This window comes from Lacerta agilis, chromosome 3, assembly GCF_009819535.1.
Source record: "Lacerta agilis isolate rLacAgi1 chromosome 3, rLacAgi1.pri, whole genome shotgun sequence".
NCBI lineage: Eukaryota > Metazoa > Chordata > Lepidosauria > Squamata > Lacertidae > Lacerta > Lacerta agilis.
This window is the reverse complement of record NC_046314.1, coordinates 83,364,017-83,387,456: the sequence shown is the minus strand read 5'-3', so window position 1 is coordinate 83,387,456 and position 23,440 is coordinate 83,364,017. Positions and strand designations below refer to the sequence as shown.

The 23,440-nt window shown below is 40.6% G+C and overlaps 1 protein-coding gene across 1 annotated transcript in view; it reads right to left on the bottom strand.

The window, feature by feature from the left end:
• Positions 1-320: 320 nt before the first annotated feature.
• GLP1R (glucagon like peptide 1 receptor) overlaps positions 321-23,440 on the bottom strand; it is a 96,742-nt gene continuing 73,622 nt past the window's right edge. The window contains exons 8-13 of the mRNA XM_033144582.1: positions 18,049-18,109; positions 10,059-10,128; positions 8,375-8,463; positions 6,498-6,636; positions 4,603-4,644; positions 321-1,062 (exon numbers count right to left, since the gene is read on the bottom strand). Of these exons, the coding sequence (XP_033000473.1) occupies positions 895-1,062; positions 4,603-4,644; positions 6,498-6,636; positions 8,375-8,463; positions 10,059-10,128; positions 18,049-18,109 (569 nt within the window). The 3' untranslated portion in view covers positions 321-894. The remainder of the gene's footprint in view (positions 1,063-4,602; positions 4,645-6,497; positions 6,637-8,374; positions 8,464-10,058; positions 10,129-18,048; positions 18,110-23,440) is intronic.

Below are 23,440 nucleotides of genomic sequence, written 5' to 3'. Positions count from 1 at the left end.
TGCTGCAGAGAAGAAATGCACAGCACTATTTTTTTTTTTTTTTAAAAAGAGGTATGTGAAAGCCTAAGGGTGTAAAATGGTTATTTGTTATATAATCGTTTCCATTTTTAATTGTACACATTACCATAAAATAGAGAACACTTCACACAACAAAAAGTAAACTATTTTACATATTATTGTGCCATGGGAGTGAAGAGATGAAAAACTGTTCATTACAAATAACATCACTGGCACTGGCCATTAGGTGTCCAGAACACCACATGTGGCATTCAAAACTAAAGTGAATATACTTATTCTTGCAGTTTGATTAGAGAGGGGCATGCTATTTCCCTACTACAACAAAAGTCCCATTTGTGGAAATGCCTGGAACACCCAAGTCAAATGACTGCATATTGGGTGCTTAAGAAAGCTACCACTTGGAAAGGCTTGAAATGCACCTACAGATTATGGTGACTGTTTCTTTGTAACCATGCAAAAGGTTAATCTCCCTTTTTCCCCCAATGGGAATTTTTTCTTGTTTGTACTGATCAGCTGCATCCGTGTAATTTAATCAGTAAAGCTGTCAACCGGTCTACCCACGCTAATAAATGATTACCTTTACGCTTTGTGACAGCATCAACACACTGTTTATGGGCTTTGGGCACCTGGAGGCCTCTGATATTGAGAAGAAATGCTTTAAGCTTACTTTAAAGAGCATGTCCTCCCCTCAAATGTAGAGATTATATTATTTATTTTGAAAGCTTGTCCAGCTGCCTGCAGCCATGAACGAGGGAGGTTCAAGTCTTCCAAAGGCCTCATGCGATCTGGCTGGCTGGATATTCAAGGGGATTCGATTGTACCTCCTACAGTTCATGTCAGTTGGTCAGACTCCTCTACACCTGCCTCCACAGAATCTTAGCTAAATGTAGCCTGGAAAGTGGCGGCATAGACTGTGCTCCCCAGGGTACCTCCGCTGCTTATACTGTTGGCTGGGTACTTGAGTGGCTTCATGTTGCTGTCTCTGCGGACATAAAAGTGCTCTAGTCGCCAGCGCTCCCAGCTTTTTTGGAATTCTGTCCGGACCTTACATAAGGAAACAAAAAGGCATGAGAGAGAGAAAGGGGAACAATCCAATTCTGAGCCACTTCTATTGTAGCACTAAGAAAAGATGAAATATCCCATATAATTAAACACTGGCAAGGTTCCAAAGCCACCGTTGTTATTGTTTCAAATAATTTCTGTAATTACTTAATCAATCCTTCATAGGTAGTTTCATAACCAAAATAATAGCAGCGCTCTCTCCTTCAATGTGTGTCTGTGCAACAGTGGGGAACGGTATGCCTTAACCGAACTCCTTGCAGCAATCCATTGATCGAAAGTTAAGAGGGCACATGGTTCAAACCAGTCTGAATTTCCTGCTGCAATGCCATTTTAAGAATCCAAGATACTCACTGTGACTGTCAACAAGTGTATTTCCACATATAGAGCTAAAGACCACAATTTGTAGAATGTTAATTCAAGGGTTTTTTAATCTTGAATAAGACTGAAATTCTAGGCATGCACAGGCTGCATTCCTACACCTGTTGAACCACACTGACATACTTCTGAGTACAGGTAGGTTGGTCTGCCATAGTCAAAACAAAATAAAAAAATTCCTTCCAGTAGCGCCTTAGACACCAACTACGTTTGTTATTGGTATAAGCTTTCGTGTGCATGCACACTTCTTCAGATACACTGAAACACAAGTCACCAGACCCTTATGTATAGTTGATGGACTTCCATTTCACGCGGCTCATTGTGGTACTTCTGAGTAGACATGGCTAGGATTGTGCTGTTACTTGGAAGTGCCCTTGAAGTGAGAGGGACTTACTGCTGGGTAAACATGCATAGGACTGGATTGGGTGGGGGGGGGGAAATCACTTGGCGAATGCTGTTCTGCTGACATTAAGATCCACAGCAACTAAAAACTAAAGAGGAGGATTGGAGTGTTAAGAATACTGATAGATGAGTAAGTGAAAGGAGAGTATTTTAAAATACTGTGGTGGGGTGTGGATACAAATTGGAAAAGCCGCAAAAGTAGGCTCACCCCATCTCGTTTTCTCATTTCCTATCATTTTTTTTTTTAATGGGGGAAAGTAGCATTTAAATCCAATTGTCACTGCAAGACCAAGTCTAGTGACATGTGAAAGAAACTTAGGACACAAGCAGGCAGCAAAGTTGGTACAACATGGTCAAATCTATTAGAGATATCTGTTCTTAGGGTATCAGTAAGGGGGAAATTGCATTTGTATAAAGCAAATTATTATTTTTTAAAGCTCTTAATAGAGATCCAGTTCTGTAGCATCCCCCCCCCCCATAATGTGTGTAGTTTGGTTGTCATGGCCACAAATAAGAGAAGCCTGTAAGCTTGGACAAGGGGGTTGATGTGCTTCTCTCTGGTTCCTTCCCCAGCCCCCCAGGAGCTTCCTTGGCTGCCCCATAAGCCACTTTCTGAAGCACCTGTGAACTGAAAGCTCCAAAACCATACTGATTAAGGACAGCTCACCACTAGGCCTTACAGTACTTATCTTAAACTAGAACTATAGCTCCAAATGCAATGCAACAGAATCATAGAGTTGCAAGGGACTATGAGGGCCATCTAATTCAACTGCCTGCAATGCAGGAATCTTTAGCCGAACGTGGTGCTCAAACCAATGACCCTGAGATGAAGAGTCTCATGCTCTACCAACTGAGCTGTATCTCAACGTGTAATCTCTGCACAGAAAGGGCAGTAACTTTAGGTTCTATCTTCAAACATGGATGTGCTAATCACCTGCTAAGCAAAATGTGCAGGGTCCAATTACAAGAGTAAAAAGGGTGCACAGGTAGGAACTGCAGATTTAAATAGTTATTTTTTTATTCAGAGCTGCACAATGTGTACACTAGGATTTGATCCATCACGGTAGCAGCAAAATTAGAAGCAGCAGCAAAAGCCACTTATCACATCAGCTAGAATTAGCTTTTTGCACAAAAATAGAGGATACTTACTAAGGAAATACTATGCCCCTCTTGTAAATGGATAATTGTGCAAGCATAAGCCAGCTAATTCATCACAGTACAAGAGGTAGCTCTTGTACTGTACATAATACTGTTAAGGAAAAAAAAATCCATTATGAGGTCTCTTACTGTTTATGATCTTTTTCCAAAGGCTATTCATATTAGCCTGTTGCAGAAAGCAACAGCAAATTATTATTATTATTTTATTATTTGTACCCCGCCCATCTGGCTAGGTCCCCCAAGCCACTCTGGGCAGCTTCCAACAAATATTAAAATACATTAAAATGTCACAGATTAAATACTTCCCTAAACAAAGAATCCTGTGGCACATATTAAAGCGGGTGGTCCAGATCTTAATCTCCGCATCCCTGGTGGGCCAAATCTGACAGGTGGCCAGTCCCTGAGTCCCTGAAATGAAGTTTCCGAGACCCCCTTTCTGTAAAAGTTCAGGCACGGGGATCTGGCACCCACTGCGAAGACATGCAAGTTCTACAACACTGCCTTAAAGATATCTCTCTTTTCTGATAAAAATTTCACACAAAACAGAGAAACCAACCCAGATTATCGCCTACTAGTGCTGGGCGATGTCTGGTTTTCAACATCGTGATACCAGCTAAACATCGTGATATGCCGATATATCACGATGTCTAAAATAAGGGTGGGACTACGTACAAGTAGATGCAAACTGGGAAATGTCCTGGCAACTGCTACAACTCAGGGGTCTAAAACTGACAAATTTTTACTTATCTTTAACATATTGTTACAACTGTTATTTTATAGTTCAGATAATTTTTAAATTGACGTGTTTTTTCTAAAATAGGGAGGGAAGCTATTTAAGGGGAACCAAACACAAAAACACTAGGAAAAGAAACATCCTCTTTCTCTCCCCCCCCCCCCGCCGGCCACTGGTGAGGGTGGGAGGGAAGGGAACAAAGAAAAAGAAAGCAGCAACAACACATAAGGAAGTATAGGGTTGTGGGAAGAAATGTGTGTGAGAAAGCAAAGGGGTGAGGGGAGAATTGGGGAGAATTTTAGGGTGAGGAGGAGAAAATGGGGAACGTAACGAGGGGGGAGACAGATCTGCACACACATAGAGAAGAGAAGGGGGAAGAGGCTTATAAAATGGTGATCAAACTATTCAAGCGTTTAAGCTTTTTCAGAGTCCTTGTTTTCATTCAAGTAACGTAATCCTTTTAAATTTTATTCTGACAGGGTCAATAAAATCCAACTTGCCAACAAGATAATAACGGTGTACAACAAAAATTCCTCCAATCCTGATAACACAATTCAAGTTAACAAGCAAAGGGTTATCACCATACAACTATTCTTGTAGCAAGATCAAGGACTATAGAGATCTTCAACTACAACTCACAACATATCAGGGCTTTATTATAATTTACCTCTTTATTTACTCAGAAATTAATACAATGACCTTCTAATTCTCCATACTGCTACTTTGATATATTCGTAGAGAAACGCTATTTGAATGCTTTAGTTTCCTGTCAACTAAATTACTTGAAAACATTCTTTTCCTCTCTCTCTCTCTTTTTGTATGGAATGTAATATTGCAAAATACATGCCTCTTACCTCACTGTTGTTAAAACAGTAGAGAATTGCAACCAGAAGACCCTGGGGGGGGGGAGAATCAACAACAAATAAAAGTTAGATAATTCATACTCATTCTTGCATTAAACTTCATTAGCCAAACTAGCTAGGAGAGGAAACTAAATCTAATCCTGCTACAAGTACATCTTGAGAAAAGAATGCCAAAGGCTTCATCCTTGTAATCTGAGTAACACCCTGCTGACTCAGGGCTTGAAGAAGCAGCTCCTATAATGTGGCACTTAAATTCAATTTATTTGCAATTCAACAGTGTGCCTTTTTCTCCATAAAAGTGATGGAGGAGTCAGTGTGTTGTACTGGTTAGTGTTGGACTCCGACCTGGGAGACCTGGGTTCAAATCCCTGCACAGCCATGATCCTCACTAGATGACCTTAAGTTGCTGTGATGATAACTTGGGAAGGGGAGAACCTTGTGCTCCACAGAGGAAGAGAATGATAATACATGTAATAATAAATACATAAACAGATGCAACAAAACAGTGACCTTTTAAGCATAAAAAGTAGCAGATACAACAGATGGGTAATAAGGACTTTCACAACTGAAATCCAGATTGGTGAGTGATAGCACCAGTGACATCTCTTATGCAGATGGACATCTTCATGCTGATATACATGTAATAATAAATACATAAACAGATGCAACAAAAGTGACTTTTTCAGCATAAAAAGCAGCAGATACAACAAACAGATGGGCAATCAGCACTTTCACAACTGAAATCCAGATTTGTGAGTGATAGCACCAGTGACATCTCTTATGCAGATGGACATCTTCATGCTGATCACTGCTAGTTCAAATAGATTAGCAGGCTCAGGGCTGATAGTTCATGTACCATACTGCAAAAATCAGTGCCAGTGCTTGGTAATTCTGTGAGGCACATGCCCCCCGACTTCCTTGTTTAGCGACTGTTGTGGGAGGAAGCAGAAACCTTTCTAATGTTCTGATGGAAATGTGATAAAAACAAAAGAACAGCCTACTGGATCAGGCTCCCAGTAGCCCCAGCGAGCAAAGAGTTTGTAGTTCAAAACACTAGGTTGGGTTACCACCCTCTTCAATTGCCCATTGTCCCAACAGCACTGTGCTGGCTGAGAAGCAGCCCAGGGCAGCCATCTAACTAAGTCTTCACATTAGACAAATAATAAAGCACGCCCAAAAAGTGCAAGTAGATAAATAGGTACCGCTCCGGCGGGAAGGTAAATGCCGTTTCCGTGCGCTGCTCTGGTTTCGGTGTTCCATTGCGCCAGAAGCAGCTTAGTCATGCTAGCCACATGACCCGGAAAAACTGTCTGCGTACAAACGCCAGCTCCCTCAGCCTGTAAAGCGAGATGAGGCCGCAACCCCCGAGTCGTCCGTGACTGGACTTAACTGTAGGGGTCCTTTACCATTTTTTTACAACTGATGAATTTCATAAAAATAACCCCATTCTTTTTATATACTTGTCCAAAAAGTTCTAATTTTAAGGAAGAATATATATATATATATATATATATATAGCCCATGTTTGTATTTGTTTCTTTGCATCTTCAGCATGCTGCGGTGTAAATACAATTAAGCCTTACAGGCACGGAGTGCCAATGAAAAATGAACTTATAAAAGCTTCCATTTAAATTTGTGTTGATTATTCATTGGAAAATATTTGGCCATATCCAATTCCAGATGGTGGTTCAGATCTGATGTTCTAGATCTCTTTCCCAATTATTCTGCTAAGTATTAATTGATGCATCTGCATTGAGAAGGGTTCTAAATGCAGGGTGCTCAATTGATTTTTATAATTGTGCATCATTTTATTTTCGAAACTGGTCTGTTTTGCTTGAAGCACTGATGACAAATGTTGTTCTGAACACACAATTGCTGGGTACTACCTGAAAGGAAGAGGAGGAGAGTTCAAAAAGGAGCTTCACAAAGCGCAATGTTCCTTGGGCATGCTCATCAGTAATGTAAGCAAATACAATCTCATGGGTCCCCAACAGTGGAATCAGAGTCAGCGTAGATTTGGCCAATCTAGAGAATAGAAAGCATAGCAAAAGGGCAGTATCAGAACAGAAAACGAAGTCTTTGGAAGACCCTTATGAACTGGTCCCAGCTCAAACATTTACTTGTTTGGTTATCTTAAGCAAATCACACCTTTAATATTCTAATGCTCAAATAATAAATAGATGCAGCTTATATTTACTAATTCATATGTTTGTATACTTTTATTTTCCCAGTGTCCCTTTCAGTTTCATGTGTGCCATTTATCACCTTCTTTAAAAACCCCTATGTTCCTCTCTCAAGTAAATGGTGAGTACTTGCTCACCTGGATTAAATTGTTCCTATTAATGAATTATTGGTACAATAACAGAATATTAAAAAAATGCAGAGGTAGTAGCATAAAAATGATAAATGATGAAGCACAGGGAACAATACATTGCACCTCAGACTGTACCACCTATACTAGGCTCCAGAATTGCCTCCCCTCTGTGGGATCACCATGTGCTACATGGCTTTTGGAGATCAAATGCACTCCAGCTACTAAAAAATATTCTCAGAGAGGCCATCAAGTTCTTGGCAATCATTAGGCAAAAGTCCTGCTGAAGGATTTTGATTAGTATTCTATAATGTGTGTGACATCTTCAAAGCACCATCAACACATTAGTTGATAACTAACTTTGAGAAAATGAAGAGAACTACTGTGATGCAGTAAGAATATATATTTACTGGACACATGCTCCAAAACCCAAGGAAATGGCTAGTAAAACCTTAGTGTCAATATATTTTACTTTACGCTTCCGAGAGACCAATGATTAAAAAGAACTGAATGAAAAGGAAGCAGGAGAAACTAGAATTCCTGATTCTTATGTCAGAAAGCAGGCTCTGCATAAACACAATGTTCAAACATATATGACGTGGGAAGTGAAGGACAAGCTGATACAGCAGGACAAAGATGCGACTGCAGGAAATGTGCTAGGAAAGGATTTGTAACTGCGTTACCATGACCCTGTGTGCTGCTAAAGGATGTGCAAAAGAAATAGAACTAGCTACCTGTTCAAGCATCTGACTCAATGTTTACTGTTAAAGCAGGGTTGGGAACCTGCCCCTCTGCCCCAATGTCTGTGTTCCCTTGAAAGTGGTCGGGGCCATGCGCGCGCACACACATAATGCCTCACTCAGGTTCTTAAACACACAACCACATTCATACTGGCACAAACTTTCAGCTTTTGCAGCTTCTGTGCTGTGCACTGAGGAAGGGGCTCCCTTTTATCACCACACAGCATAGAAACGTAGTCATGTTTTCATCCATCAGCAGCAGGACTTGGCCGTAGTCTTTCCCTGACATAATTTCTTGATCAGCTGGGGATTGTGGAGAGAGGCGGCTTGCATCCCTAAGACTGATCGCATTATGGCAGTAGGTGAAAGAGGGCCAAGGAACAGGGTGGGGCCTGAGGAGAGGCAAGTGGGCCAGAGGTTTCCCACCCTCGTTCTTCGTTATGGGTATCGGCTCATATTGCCAGTTTTTCTCTACATCATTACTCCCCAAACCCTTGTATAATCCTTTGTTTTTGGTATTGAACTGAAAAAAAGCTGAAGACTTCCTCTTATTTAAAAACAAATGGAAGTTCCCCATATGCAATCAAACTGTGATAGTTTCTGCTTAGTGCCACCTACTAGCTGCAATCTGAAATGATGTCATTTAATCTGTTCCTGCAAGCACTTTCTCCTCAGATAAGCACTGGATAGGTTTGCTGCCAAGATGACTCACCTGCATTTTATGTCAGTTTTGCGCAACAGGTTGGCTTGCAGCTTAGAAATGATAATGCAAATAACCCTGATAAAGATCAGGAAATTTATCTGGATAAAACAAAAAGTAAAAGATTACACAGTGCCTCTTTTTAAGTAAACTTCTATTAATTCTAAGACTCTACAGAAGTATCACCTGCCAGGTAGTTCAGCCCTTTTCAGAGTGCCTCACACTCTGAAAAAGCATAAACAACTAACAGACAATTATTTTTAAATGCAAATACCAAGTGTAAATTCATGGGGTAAAGCTTTTTGGAAACTAGAATGATTATTGACGAGATATACAGACTGCCCTGCTGATTTCCTTTGCCAGGTTCCATCCATCTCTCTATACTTGAAAACATGGTCCTCTGCAAGAAGTCACCTAACCTGCAATCTGAAGGAGCCAAGTATCTGGCGTATGCTACTCAAACTTGAAGAGTAATACATAAAATGACTATTTGTTCACTAGCTAAGTTCAAGAAAGAAGGCCGTGCCCACATGATCTGTGCCCTGGAGTAGCTAGTGATCCACAACTGGAGTTCCATCTTGTAAACAAAGTAGACCTTACAAATAATGGTTTCATCTGTTCAGTCTCTCTCCCCAGATGTATAAAATTTATATCAGCTGAATTTGCAAATGTATTTGTTGCTCACTGCTACAAATTACACTTTTGTTGGTGTCTTGTGGGGAGTGCACTGTTTTTCAGGTATGTTGTTGATGGAACCAATATTTTTTTAAGGAAATCATCAGGGTAATCCATGTACCTTGACAGTAATTATTCTAGAGTCAAGATGTAGATATGGTGTTGGTTAATTTATTGTTGCTTTTAATGATCCTCTGTTTATTATTGCCTTTCACTGATTTAATTAATGTGCTTGTAAACCGCCCTGAGAGTTCAGCAATAGGGTGGTATACAGATGTAATAAATAGGTTAATTTATACTTGGCAATGTACATTGAAAGGTTTCTTTTAGACCCATGGTTCCCAACACAGGGGGCTATTTGATTTTTAAGAGGGGCAATTCGAGAATGAGTTATTAACAGTTAATGGCCTTTTAGGCTTCCTCCATGTGAATAGGAGTTCACTTTTTGAATAGTAAGAAATATATGTCACGGGGAGGGGGATCAGGATTTTAGAGATGCTTAGGTGGCACATGGCCAAAAAAAGGTTGGGAACCACTGTTTTAGACTGTATAGGTAAGAAGCACTAATTATGTACTTGTTAAAACAAAATAAAATAAAAATTCCTTCCAGTAGCACCCTAGAGACCAACTTAGTTTGTTCTTGGTATGAGCTTTCACATGCATGCACAAGTTGTCAATGCTACTTCAGAGTGTGTAGCATACTTCTTCTGGGGAGTGCAAATTACTGTATGTCTGGTATGCTTGCAGACCAGTATGGAAACCATGAAGAAGGTGCCATTTTAAGCTACAAGTGACTCGTTTATGTGATGGACATCAAGGTCAAGAATAAGTAAAGTGTCCTCACAAGCTCATCCTCTACAAACATGATAGTTAAAAACCAAGGGCATTGCCTACCACATTCTCTACTTCAGTGCAAAATACATTTGTTAGTGGAGGTGCACACCAGTACAATAATATTTCCATCTCTTACTTTTGTCTCTGGAACACACTAAACTTTCTGCAAATATTCCTGATCACTCACCCCTATAGCAACAAGGATGGGCAGCCTGATGATCAGCCAGTAGTTCATGTTAAGATTCTTGTTCCAGCAGCTATAGAGAAGTAGAACAGGACAGGCAGGGGAAAACTTTAGTACCGACATGCAATAATTTCCTCATCATCACACGTCTCAGCAGCGTAGATGGAAAACAACAGCAAGTGCTAGCAAACCAGCATGGTACATTGCACGGATGGATGTAACTGCTTGCTTGCCGAAGAGAAAGCTTTAGGCTAATCTGCAACCATCACTGCTAAACTGGGTGCTCTTAAGCCTCTCTTTCTGCTGTTGTATGACAAATTTCTCCACCACAATTTGTCACGAATTATCAGTTAATGATTATGGAGAATTATTTTATTAGAAGTCAGAATACAAGTCACTGTGAATTTTGTTAGACAATCTCCTCCCACATACTAGAAAGTCTGAGCTTGAAGCTAGCAATGTTTTAACCCCCACTATAAAATCCTTGTACCAACTCTTCTTTCTTCACAGTGTGTCATTTTGGTCAGAATTGTAGGTTTGCCACAATTTTCCTGCTCTCAGTTGTCAGTTCAAACACCTAGCTGGTTTGGACTTTCAGTGATTAGCTTCTCCATCCCATCTGAATTATTTTATGAAGATGACAGAAAGAAACTATGGCACCCACAGTAGTTTATTGGTGTAGGCTTCCTCCTCAAAAACAGTCTATTTTTGTTTAGAAAATTCTCTGCAGTTAAGAAAAGCCAAGCATGTTTTCCCAGTAACATGCAGAGTGCCTCCTCCTGTTTGAGAAGAACACTTGATAAATCGATCAGTTTGTAACTAAGGCATTCAACAGTACTCAAGACTAGCAATATATGCATTCTCATGATGTGTGTATCTGTGTGCGTGCCGACAGAGGTGTCTTGTATGTAGCAGTATGTATTGTACAGTGTGCATCCCTCCCCACCCCCTGCAAAATTCCTGGCAGTGAGGTCAGGCTACCTAGTGTTAGGGTGGGGTGACATGATTTGCCCTGTACCGCAATGGTGTCCCTGAATGCAATGATTTCCTTTTCCTCTTAAGCTGTGATCCAGCTTATATGGAATTGAGTAAAGATATGAACTCAAGGATGCCAATGGGGTAGTCCTGCTCCTCAGCCAATGCCAACAAAGCCTGCCTAGCCCCATCCTGTATGGTTTCTTGTTCCCACAAGTGTGTGACAGAACATTGAGAGGTATGGATTATGCATCGTGAATTATCAACCTCACCATGGGTATTGAAAACATGTATGTACCACGCTACAACAAATGCACAGACTATGACATGGGGATGGGATATTATAGTTCCATTGGTGCATCATTTATGTTACCCACTTTGCAGCATATAGAAAGCTTGCTGACATGCATCCAAACACATGAGCTAAAAACACTCTCAAAGCATGGAGAAAGATGGAGTGAGCGGTCATTTTAGTTTCCAGAATGGTCCCCTCAGTTTCAGGTGGTTTTACCACTTTCCAGTGCACTTTACATCACAAATTTATTTTTTAATATCAGTTTTTCCCTAAATAACTTTCAAGGACGTTTTAGCCACTGGCCACATTCGCATGTATAAACCATGGATTACCATGAACAAGCTGAGGGCTAGTGAACACTGCAGAACTGCTCTCCTTTTGCTCTTTCCTATGCTGACCTGGGAGCAACAAAATATGATGTTAATCCAAGCTTTTTTTGTTGGCTTACCATTCAGGGTTTGTTTGGGAAAAATGAACCACTACTGCTACTTTAGACAACATGGTAAAGCAAGGTTGTTGCCCACCATTCAAGAAAGGCAGGAGCAAAACAGGAGCAATTTATTCACATGCATTAGCGTGGTACTAGATCACACCAAGCCATGGTTTATGGGTTTCTGTAATGTGTGAACATGGCTACTAAAGCATAGGAAAAGTGTGTTTATGATATTATTACCAGTAGTTCTCTGAGGAAGGACCTGGTCGCAGAAAAGTCACTTCAGTGATACATGTGACCAAGGAGCAGCTTTATGGCATATTATTTGGTCCAACTTAAGAATTATTGCTGGATAATAAGTGTGCTGGGGAAAAGGTTTGCTTTCCTCTGAATAGCGCTAGAACAAATTTAAATGTTTTCTGGTACAGTATAATGATATAGGTTGAGTAATGGTGCTGTGCATTAAATTCTGCTAGACTTCCTTGTGCATTAATTGGCTTCTTACAGCACAGCACAGCACAGCTTTAACTGCTTTTAAATGTATACCAATGTGCAATCAAAACATCATTACAGTAAAATTAAAATGCCAGAAAAGCAAAAAGTGGTAGGAAAATCTAAGTAACTTATCTGCACACACTGCCTGGTTCCTTTGTACTTTCCCAAGCCCATGTTATTAAATCGCAAAGCTTAATGCAATCATCAGCATCCATTATAAATGCTTCAGTGAGATCTAAATCTAAGTTGAGGAGTCAAAGACAGCAGAGCACAATTACCACTTCTCAGAGTAGTATTTAGAATTTCACTAGATCACATTCACACTGGGAAAGATTCATATGTTCAAGGATGCCAACTCTGTTGTTGTTGTTGTTGTTGTTGTTGTTGTTGTTGTTGTTGTTGTTGTTGTTGTCAGCAGCTGCCCATCTGACTGGGTTGCCCCAGCCACTCTGGGCAGCTTCCAACAAAATATTGAAACACAGAAAACCTCAAACGTCAAAAACCTCCCTGTACAGGGCTGCCTTCAGATGTCTTCTTTATTTATATCTTTGCTTGTCAGAGAGGCCAGATTCTCACTGAAGTGGTAAGCTTTTGTCTGGGCTGTACCACTTCCCTGCGGGTAACAACTAAATCTTATTCCATTCAGAAAATTGCCTCTTCATGGAAAACATCAGGGAAAGGGGTTCTTAGCCTAGTTATGTTTTCTATGTACAGGGAATTTTCTATATAGAGGGACATTCAGTTATGCAAAACTTCCACTTGGAGCCTGAAAGGAGACACTGCAGGTTTACCATATAAGTGGAGTCTTTATTGAAGATCAAATTGCATTTTTGTACATGCCATGGAGTATACCTTAAGAGTGTGTGTGTGCGTGCTGGGAAATATTTAGGATCAAATACACTCATTCATCTTTTCTAATCCTCAAGTGCTGCACATCCACAGCAGATCAAAGTGAAAATAAGAGGGTGAACAGGAGCAGCTAAGTCTGCACTTCCTAAGAATTGATGTGGTCAAGGTAAATTCCACACTGGTCTCTGCCATCATTCTGAGGAATGCTCACTGTTCAGCACAAGCAGTGAGCATTTTGAATAGATTTTAAAACTTCATGCATGAGTAAACAAGTGCTTAAGAATGAAATTGGTACACCAGAATTTGGTGGTTTATGATGTTACACCAGTACTGCAGAAAGCTAAGACAGCACGCACATTCTGAATTGGGTATCTTACATAAGGCCCCATGGAAATGTAGTCTCCATCTTTCTTTCTTTTTAATTCAGGCTATTCTATCCCAAAATCGATCATTATAATGGTTCAATGTGATCAGTCTTAACACACCACCACAGTACCTAAGTAGCAGCCGAAGGGCACCAGACAACAGGAATAAGTTTTGCAAGACTGACTAACAACTGAGGCAAGTGAGCAGCCAACATATTACCACAAGGAGGCAAAAAACAAACACACAAACAAGAAACCCTGGTCACCTACCAAAGTAATAAGTGGGGAGAACTGGGAAAGAAGAGGATTCCTCTCCAATTTTAATTACATTTGTCCTTGCTTAGTAAATAAGACTCATCCACTGAATTGAAACTAAATAAAAATTCCACCCTTTCCAAGAACCTGTTTTTATTAAAAAGCTAACCTGTACCATTTATGTTAAAGAGCTGCCCACTTATGATTATCTGTCTTTACTGTTTAAAATTATTGGTTTTCAGTACTGTACACACTTAGAACTGTCAGTTGCTTTGAACTGCTGTGGCCTGGACATTATTTATTTCTCAATATCCCTCCTAAGCAAGGAGTTATTCCAGTCACAGATGCAATTTACAATATGCTGCACATCTACTGCAGCCTCACAGAGACAAAGGGTAACTGTTGAGCCTAAGGCACAGAAACCTTGCACTTTATAGAGAAGAAAAGGCGCAAGGTTAGTTATTATACCATTTTAGAAATATTTATACAAGTTTTAGTTTACCCAAATTGCCCATTGGGGCCTGCTGATTGCATCAGACAGTGGGTTTTGTTTAATAGAAATTATAAGCCAGCTTTGAGTAATACAAAAGGCAAGCAATTCAACATGAACATTCCTGACACGTTTTTACATTGCCAAAAAAACTACCGAGTTTGCAGCATGCTGAGAAGCAGGGATTGGAAGATGTCTGCTTTTTTTAAGGTACTGTATACTTATCATCAGAACAAAAATGGTCCTAGTCAAGGTCTTACTTAGTTTGATCTGGCTTTAGACAAGAACTTCAGAAAATGCTAGGAATATTTTTGAGGGGCAATTTGACACACACAAAAGTGTTACATGACTTATGAGCCAGGTGTACAATTCACACCCATAAGAACTCTCTCAAAGCAATTAACTTCTTGTCTGGTGTGCTTTAAAAGTGAGAGAGTAGGCTGAGAAGAAGGGTACATTCTGTGTTAGTTGAACACACCCTCCCTCAGATGGCATGGCACCCAGCGTGGCTGGTAGCGTGACTGTCACACAAACTTCCAGTCTATTTATACATTCATTTTTCTGAAATTAATGCGTTGAGCGTGGGTTCAAAACAGATACAACGTTAACAGGTTCGTTACAAAAATTAATTATGTAATCAAAACAATTTTAATAGTCAACACAATTTTCAATGCCTAATAATTCATTATACGTACACTCCACAATGACGGCACATTATATTAAGAAGGGGGGGGGGACTCGATGCAACACCAGAGCTGATTCTTAAGAGTCATTTCACATTTTTGCATGCACAGGAGCTTGCAGCACCAAACACCGTGGAGATATAATTCTTCAAAAACCTAGGACTGCATGCTGGAAAGCCAGGACTAGTCCTTAGCATGTGCATTGCCCACTACGCTCATACACTTACGCCAGCTCTTTACAGGTTAATGTGCGAAGTGCATGTGCCAAACTGTGAAATGGCTATACATAACTAGTACCCAGGGCATGAACTTGTGCTTTTGTAGCTAAAGAAAAAATAATAACCAGCATAAGACATACATGGCTGCTTCCACTTGTCATGCCTCAGCCACCTTGTGCTCAAAACTCTATGGGGATTTTTGACCTTTGAGTCTAGGAATAAGAGTTGAAGGAGTTGCTAGTTATTACTACCATTAGTTTTAGGGGCTATAGGTAAAGGTAAAGGGACCCCTGACCATTAGGTCCAGTCGCGGATGACTCTGGGGTTGCAGCGCTCATCTCGCTTTATTGGCTGAGGGAGCCGGCGTACAGCTTCTGGGTCATGTGGCCAGCATGACTAAGCCGCTTCTGGCGAACCAGAGCAGCGCACAGAAATGCTATTTAGCTTCCCGCCGGAGTGGTACCTATTTATCTACTTGCACTTTGATGTGCTTTCGAACTGCTAGGTTGGCAGGAGCTGGGACCAAGCAACAGGAGCTCACCCTGTCGCGGGGATTCAAACCGCTGACCTTCTGATCAGCAAGCCCTAGGCTCTGTGATTTAGACCACAGCACCACCCACGTCCTTTTTAGGGGCTATACTGAGGTATTAATTGTCCTGTTGGTAAGGTTTATGCCCACTTAATTTTCTTTGATATGTCTTTAAAGATTTGCTAATTACCAACCTGTTATTATTGTATTTATTCTATGTATTGTTATTATGTTTAGACTGTTGTTTTTTTAAACACAGCTCTGCAGAAAATGTGGTATGTAAATGGACTGTGAATAAGTGGCAGGCAGCCATGAAAGGGTGATTGTGGCAGGGGATTATGGGAAAAAGTAGCCTGGATCAGCACGCTACCAACCATTCCAAGACTGGGGCTGCTCCTTGTGCCAGTACAACATTTTGTACCCAAGTCATGAGCATTAATACACGGCTCCATTTAACAAACTACCCTGGAGGACAATGCCCCTGCCCTATGACTAGGCAGATTAGATGAAAGGGTTGTAAGCAGCTCAGCAGCCTGTCAGGTGTATATGAGGTCTATATGTATTAAGATGCATAGCATAAAGAACCATTACTTCCCCCCACACTTATGAGCACAAGAGGGGAAAAAAGGGAACTGAGGAGGAAGAGGAAATAATGATGGAAGGACACATAGCACAAAAGGTGAGCACTCAGTAACTAATTCACACACCCACTGAGTAAATTCTCTTAAAACAGACCTGGGAGCCCCAAAAAATTGGAACATCACCACCAATTACAGCAGAGAGGAAGTGGTACATTTTTAAAAAATGTTATTTTCATATGTTCAGGCTTTTTCTTGGCACCCTAGAAGAACGTGTTGGGAAGTGGGCATCATGGTGGCAAGCTCTTCCCCCACCCACATCACTTCTAGGTAGGCATGTTGCGGATGTACAAATGACCACAATCACTTTTACGTTGTTTGGCACAGCCTACCACTCTTAACATTCACAGAGTGCGGCTGTGACATCTGAAAGAGGCTTACAGGTAGTTAATACCTGCTGCATTTGTTGTTCCAGCATGATTAGTGGGCTGCTGGTGCTGAATGAGAATACCACTTCACTATCACAAACAGTGTGATAGCCACTGTGGCAGGAACAATGAGGCCAAGCTGCCCAACTGCAATCCCTGTTGCCCAGTTGCATGTGTTTGGTGAAGAGGTTTATTAAGGCATACCTAACCTGATGAGGAACTGAATGCTAAATTATGTTTTTTGAACCTGTTTTATTTTCCCTGAAATTTAAACAGTGAAGGGTAAAAGAACAAGAAGTACATGGCAATGTCTTTTTATTTCTTTTGTGTAAGTCTGATGTAACAAGAAGCCACCCACACAGAATATAAGGGTGTGTATTTATAATCAAGTCTGAATAACTCAAGTAAAAGCAAATAGGCAATCAGACACATATTGAGAATAACAAATTTTCATCAGAACAATGTCGTTTAGAGACATAACACACACAGTTGGATTTTTTTTTTGGCCAGCCTCTGGAAGCAGAATATATTACTGGCAGCATCACTGAACATAAGATGGTGAGTAGAGTCCTGCTGGATCAGACGAAATACTTATCTAGCCCAGTTCCCCATTTCCCACAGTGGCCAGACACAGACAGCTGCTTATGGGAAAACTGTATAGGCAGGACAACTGGTATTCAGAGGCATACTGGCTCTAATCTTGGAGGCAGTCTATGGGCATCATAACCAACAGCCATTGGTAAAGTCAGTTAATTTGTCTTATTTTGTATTATAGTAATCTAAGCAAGTGGGCATCACCACATCTTGTGACAAAAGTGTTTTCCTTCTGGTGCTTGAAAAGGATCCATTGGAAGTATAAGATCCCCAGCTCGTGTAACCTTGAGTGAAAACACAACCTTTCTCCTCAACAGACACACCATTATAGGACACATACTTTCCCCATCATGGAGAATAACTTCAGAATCAAGATTGGTTAACAGATTATGCCTGCCCATAAAAGCCACTACTGAAAATAGAGTTTTCGAGACATTCTGACCAGTGTGGTGAGTTATTAGGGGCAGCAAGAGGAAGGGGCCAGGATATAGAATAGAATACCTTTCCAAAGACACACGTATTTAATGATGCAGAAAATGGTTGGCCAGCAAAAGCTTGTGCCGATTTATTTATTTTTGCCAAAATGTCATCAGAACTCTTCTTCCTTTTTTCTTAATGAGATGCTTTTCTAGCATAAAACATGATCTGCTCTAACCAGGCTGCAACATGAGCAAATGGATAAGATGTCAGTCAATGGAACAGCCACTGCCAAAGCAATCAAGCCAAAGGAAAATGGGCACCTCTCCCCTCCCCACAGCAAACACAACCCTCAAAAGCGATCAGCTATGAATCAGAACTGAACCAACCCCACATCTTCATAAAGGTACTTGACAATTCCCCAGGGGATAACAAACAGCACTGGCACACCTGGAAAAAAAGAGGGAACAAGATATGCACAGAAAATGAGAAACAAGAAAAAGGAAACAGGAAGGCGACACAAAGTTTTTTTATATAACGCAGAACAACTTTAGTCAAGAAGAGGTTGCAGACAGTAAGTTAAGCTCATTGTGCTTAAATGAACTAAACACAAACACCCTTTCCTGAATAAGCTTTCACATTACAAAATCCATAAGGTGGAAGTATTGAATTTAATCTGAAATTTATTCAATAGAACTATGGAATGCCAATGCTAATATTAATACATTGTGGCAGTTTCATTAGACAGCCTGAAGCCCAGATAAATGGCAGAGATTGCTAGAAGCTATCTTCACTTCTGGAGTCATTCTTTTAGAAAATAAATTAAAACAAGAACAGTAGTAGATTGGACAAGAGGATGAGGGCCAGTGAGACCAGTGAAGTGCCATCCTTGAAGTTGTTCAACAGACACCCAATATCTGTTTACCAAGACAGATGAGCAAGAACTTTCTCAGTCCAGCTGCAATATTGAAGACACTCATTGGATGTCCCACCACAGATCATTTCCAAACCCAGGTGCTTCCTTTAATCTAGTGAAACCTTTTTAATTACTTTGAATGTTTAATTTCTTGCAAAGCGAATAAGGTAAGTTGTATTAATAAAAGCCTCAAACCATAACATTGGTAAGATGAGATATGAATGCTCGAAGAGAACAGGCTTTATTTCTTTAGAGCAAACAAATAGCTGAGAGGAGCAATAGCCCCTGTGATTTGCAGAGGGCCTGGATGCCTCAGAAAGACCTTCATATTTTATTGGGTTACCTGATTTTTGAAACGAGCGATGTATTTTAATACGTACAAACCAGACAAAAACAGTTGCTGCTGCTAAATTTGAACGATTCTGTTCTTGTCAGCAGTTTAAAACACAACCCTGAGATTTGAAAGCAATTTGCATACCTATGAGCTGACAGCCTATGCTTTGCACTGATATACTGTACACAAAGTTACCAACATCTAATTAGAAGTTATAAATCTGGTCAGGTGTATGCATACATGTTTTACTGCCAGTACTGGGCAATAAATCCCTTGGGTATATAAAGGTGGAAAGGATGAGACAAGGTGCACAAGTTGCTCACTGCAGGTCAGATACAGGGATGTGCTTGCTGACTTAGTAGCTATTTGCTACAAAACTGCCATGTTTGCCATAGCCAGAACTCAGGTGCCTACCAGTTTTGAAGCGAAGCACTGAAAAACAAAACAGTGATTTCTACCTGTATATACTCAGGAGACTCCCTAGGTGCATCCAAGTATATACACCTGCAAGTTAAAAGCAAGAAGTACAACTGTACCTACCTGAATCATAGTTTTCCATTCCCAATGAAAGATTAGCAGAGGAAAAATGAGTGTTTTGAATTCTACACTCCTCTGTCCATATAGCTATAAAATGCTCAGGTTCAAGGATGGCAGCTCTAAGCCTGAGACCTCTAGCACTGCATGCAGTTGCCTCGTGGTAAGCTATAGACTATTCATCCAGCTATCCTTCTTGTGAGATGAGGCCTTTGGGAGATCAGTGTCCCGATAATGGAACCCCTTCTCGTCTCAGGTACAGCTGGCACCAAATCTATTGAGTTTTCAGTGCCAGCTGAAAACACTCTTATTCACCTAGGCCTTTACAGAAGTCTGCTGAATTGCTTATCTCATTGATTTATGTACGTTGTTTGGGCATCCTGTTTTAATATGTATTTAGTATTGATTTTAATGTAACCTGCTCTGGCAGTGCCTTGAAAATGAAGTGCAGGTAAGAGATATTATAAATAAACAACATATAACGTAAGTCCAATATTATCTACTCTGGCTGGCAGTAGTACCACACGTAAAAATATGAAGGGGAAGAAGAGAATAAAAAGATGTGCCCTCTTCAGTCCTTTTTATCTCACCCCCCCCCACTCCCCACCTGCATCAGGAGCAACAACAACAACAAGAACAACAGAACAAGAAGCTTCCTTCTTCCAGTTAGCTAAAGACCCAAACATGTGTGCTCCTCAGAAGGGTTTGTTTCACTTACAATTATGCAAAAGATATCATATGCTTCCACTGCTCTCTTATGCAAAGAAAACTTAAACCTGTAAAATTATTCCTGGAGCTTTTCACAGCTTAGAAATGGGGTAAGTGAAATACTATCCCCCCCCCCAAAGAGATGGCAGCTTCATATTCCCAATGCAACTAGAATCTTCTTCAAGACTAAGTTTTCATAGTATTAAAATGTGGTGCAGGCTCCCAACAGGAGAACAGGTATGTTTTGTGTTCCCAAACTCCTGCTTAACAATCCAAAATCGACTGCCTCAGGCCGTTTAATCCTTCTAAAACTAATTATACACAATATGTTCTCAGTGCAGTTTGTATTGGCACTTGTGATTTATAGCAAAGTCAAAAAAAGTTGTTACCTCTCATGTAATTTGATTTTAAAACTCCCTAAGGGTTCCCTGAAAATAGATTTTGCAGTCAGATGGTCTTGTCTTAGTCTTCGGTTACTGCCTGCTTCAGCCTAGATTGAGCCCTCTGACTGACCTTTGGAAGTTAATGCATATTGAAAACACCACTACTTAATCAGCCATTAAGCAGATTCCGGCATCTCCTGCTACTGCCATCTAGATTCAACAGGAGAAGGTAGTTTTTACATCTTAAATGGGATGATGTGCATGAGACAGCTCTACAGCAATACCTTCACTATGTCTATTTAGACTCGTGCCAGCCTGAAATACAGCCCTCCAAAGGATAGTTTGCAATGAATTCTGCTGTTAAAGCAGCTGCTAATTTGCACAGCTGCAGTTTCAGCTTTAAATTAGTTCTGTTTGAACTAATTATATAAAAGAAGGGCAAGAAGTCAACTTAGTGAAAAGAGATATAAAAAGAACTGAAATAGTCTGTTTTCTGTATCAAATTTCCAAAAGGAAGCCTTTCAGAAGCCATTCGCAGAAGAATGCCAGAGATAGGACCACTACTTTAGGAAATGAACACCTGCTTGCTTTGTGTGCACTGATGTAAATTTTTCTGTTTTAATTAGATAAACTTTATCACTGATCTCTGACAAGGTACCATAGCCTGCAGCTGCAGAATTCCTTGTCATAACAATATGATTTAAGTCCTACTGAATTCAAGTGAGTGTTACTCCCAGGTAAGTGGAGCTAAGTATGCAACTTTGGTCTACACAAACAGCTACTATATTCCAAGCTTTGCAACAGACTAATTAATAAAATCTTAATTTCAATCCCTTTTGGTCATTAATATTTTCCTGAAATTTGAATGCTCTGTTTCGGCACTGAGTTTCAGATGGTTGCTAGGCAACAACTACTTTCCGTGCTTTCATAAGCAAACCTATAGTCGTAAAAAGGTTAACAATATCTGTCAAAACTGGTTGATTGTTTGCTACATTTATGGAACTGAACTCTGTCAAGTATTTTGTAGGGAGCGGAGAGCAGCACTTGCAGGATATATACAGCTTCAGAATGGTGGTGCTTCAGAATGTCAAGTAACAGGGCAAACATCATATTAAGTTAAGTACGGATCTATATTTCCTAGTTTCTCTTCAACTCACACTGAGGTTGCATTCAGACAGCAGTTTATTCCGTTTCCCCAACATCCCCCTTACTGTTAATTTCTGCATGATATCTGAGCTTTCACATGACATGCAAGTCACTTCCAGAAATATAGTGGAATACAGCACAATTTTAGTGCCCATTTCCATGTTATTTGTTGCCAGAAAAAGTTTGCAAGTAACACAGAAATACTATTTCTGGGTTACTGGAGTCTGTGACCTGAAGTGTCTGTAACCCGAGGTACCACTGTATTTTTCTAGAAGTTGCTTTTACATCTTGTGAAAGCTCAGATATGACATTGAGGGAAATGTGGGGGAAATGAAATAAACCATACTGTGAATGCAGCCTGGCAGTGTTTTAGACAATCTGCAGAATACATATTGCTAACTTCTGCCCCTATTCATATAGGAGAAAGCCGAAGGCAATGAAAACTGGAGTCACAACTTGTGAAGAACAGTGTAGTGTATCCTAATAAAGATGCTAATATTCTATTTGACAAGTTTCTTATAAGAAGAATAGAGTGATAATAGACTAATAGAAAGAGCCCATCTCCCATAATTCCTCTCCTATGATACAAGGCCCCTTCATGGATCACTGCCTTGTCGTGGCGAAGGGGCTTGAATTACTCAGGGAAGCTATGAGCTATGCCGTGCAGGGCCACCCAAGATGGACAGGTCATAGTGGAGAGTTTGGACCAAACGTGATCCACCTGGAGGAGGAACTGGCAACCCACTCCAGTATCCCTGCCAAGAAAACTCCATGGACAAAGACAACAGGCATATAAAAGATATGACGCTGGAAGATGAGCCCCTCAGGTCGGAAGGCGTCCAACATGCTACTGGGGAAGAGCGGAGGACAAGTACAAGTAGATCCAAAGCTGATGAAGCGGCTGGGCCAAAGCCGAAAGGACACTCAGTTGCGGATATGCCTGGAAGCGAAAGGAAAGTCCAATGCTGTAAAGAAAAGTATTGCATAGGAACCTGGAATGTAAGAACCATGAACCTTGGTAAGCTGGATGTGGTCAAAAATGAGATGGCAAGAATAAACATTGACATCCTAGGCATCAGTGAACTAAAATGGACGGGAATGGGCGAATTCAGTTCAGATGACTATCATATCTACTACTGCGGGCAGGAATCCCGTAAAAGAAATGGAGTGGCCCTCATAGTCAACAAAAGAGTGGTGAAAGCTGTACTGGGATGCAATTTCAAAAATGATAGATTGATCTCGATACGAATCCAAGGCAGTCCTTTTAACATCACAGTAATCCAAGTTTATGCACCAACTTCCAGTGCTGAAGAAACTGAAATTGACCAATTCTATGAAGACTTACAACACCTTATAGAAATGACACCAAAGAAGGATGTTCTTCTCATTATAGGGGATTGGAATGCTAAAGTAGGGAGTCAAGAGATAAAAGGAACAACTGGCAAGTTTGGCCTTGGAGTTCAAAATGAAGCAGGGCAAAGGCTAATAGAGTTCTGTCAGGAGAACAAGCTGGTCATCACAAACACTCTTTTCCAACAACACAAGAGACGACTCTACACATGGACATCACCAGATGGGCGACATCGAAATCAGATTGATTATATTCTCTGCAGCCAAAGATGGAGAAGCTCTATACACTCAGCAAAAACAAGACCTGGAGCTGACTGTGGCTCTGATCATCAGCTTCTTATAGCAAAATTCCAGCTTAAACTGAAGAAAGTAGGAAAAACCACTGGGCCAGTAAGATACAATCTAAATCA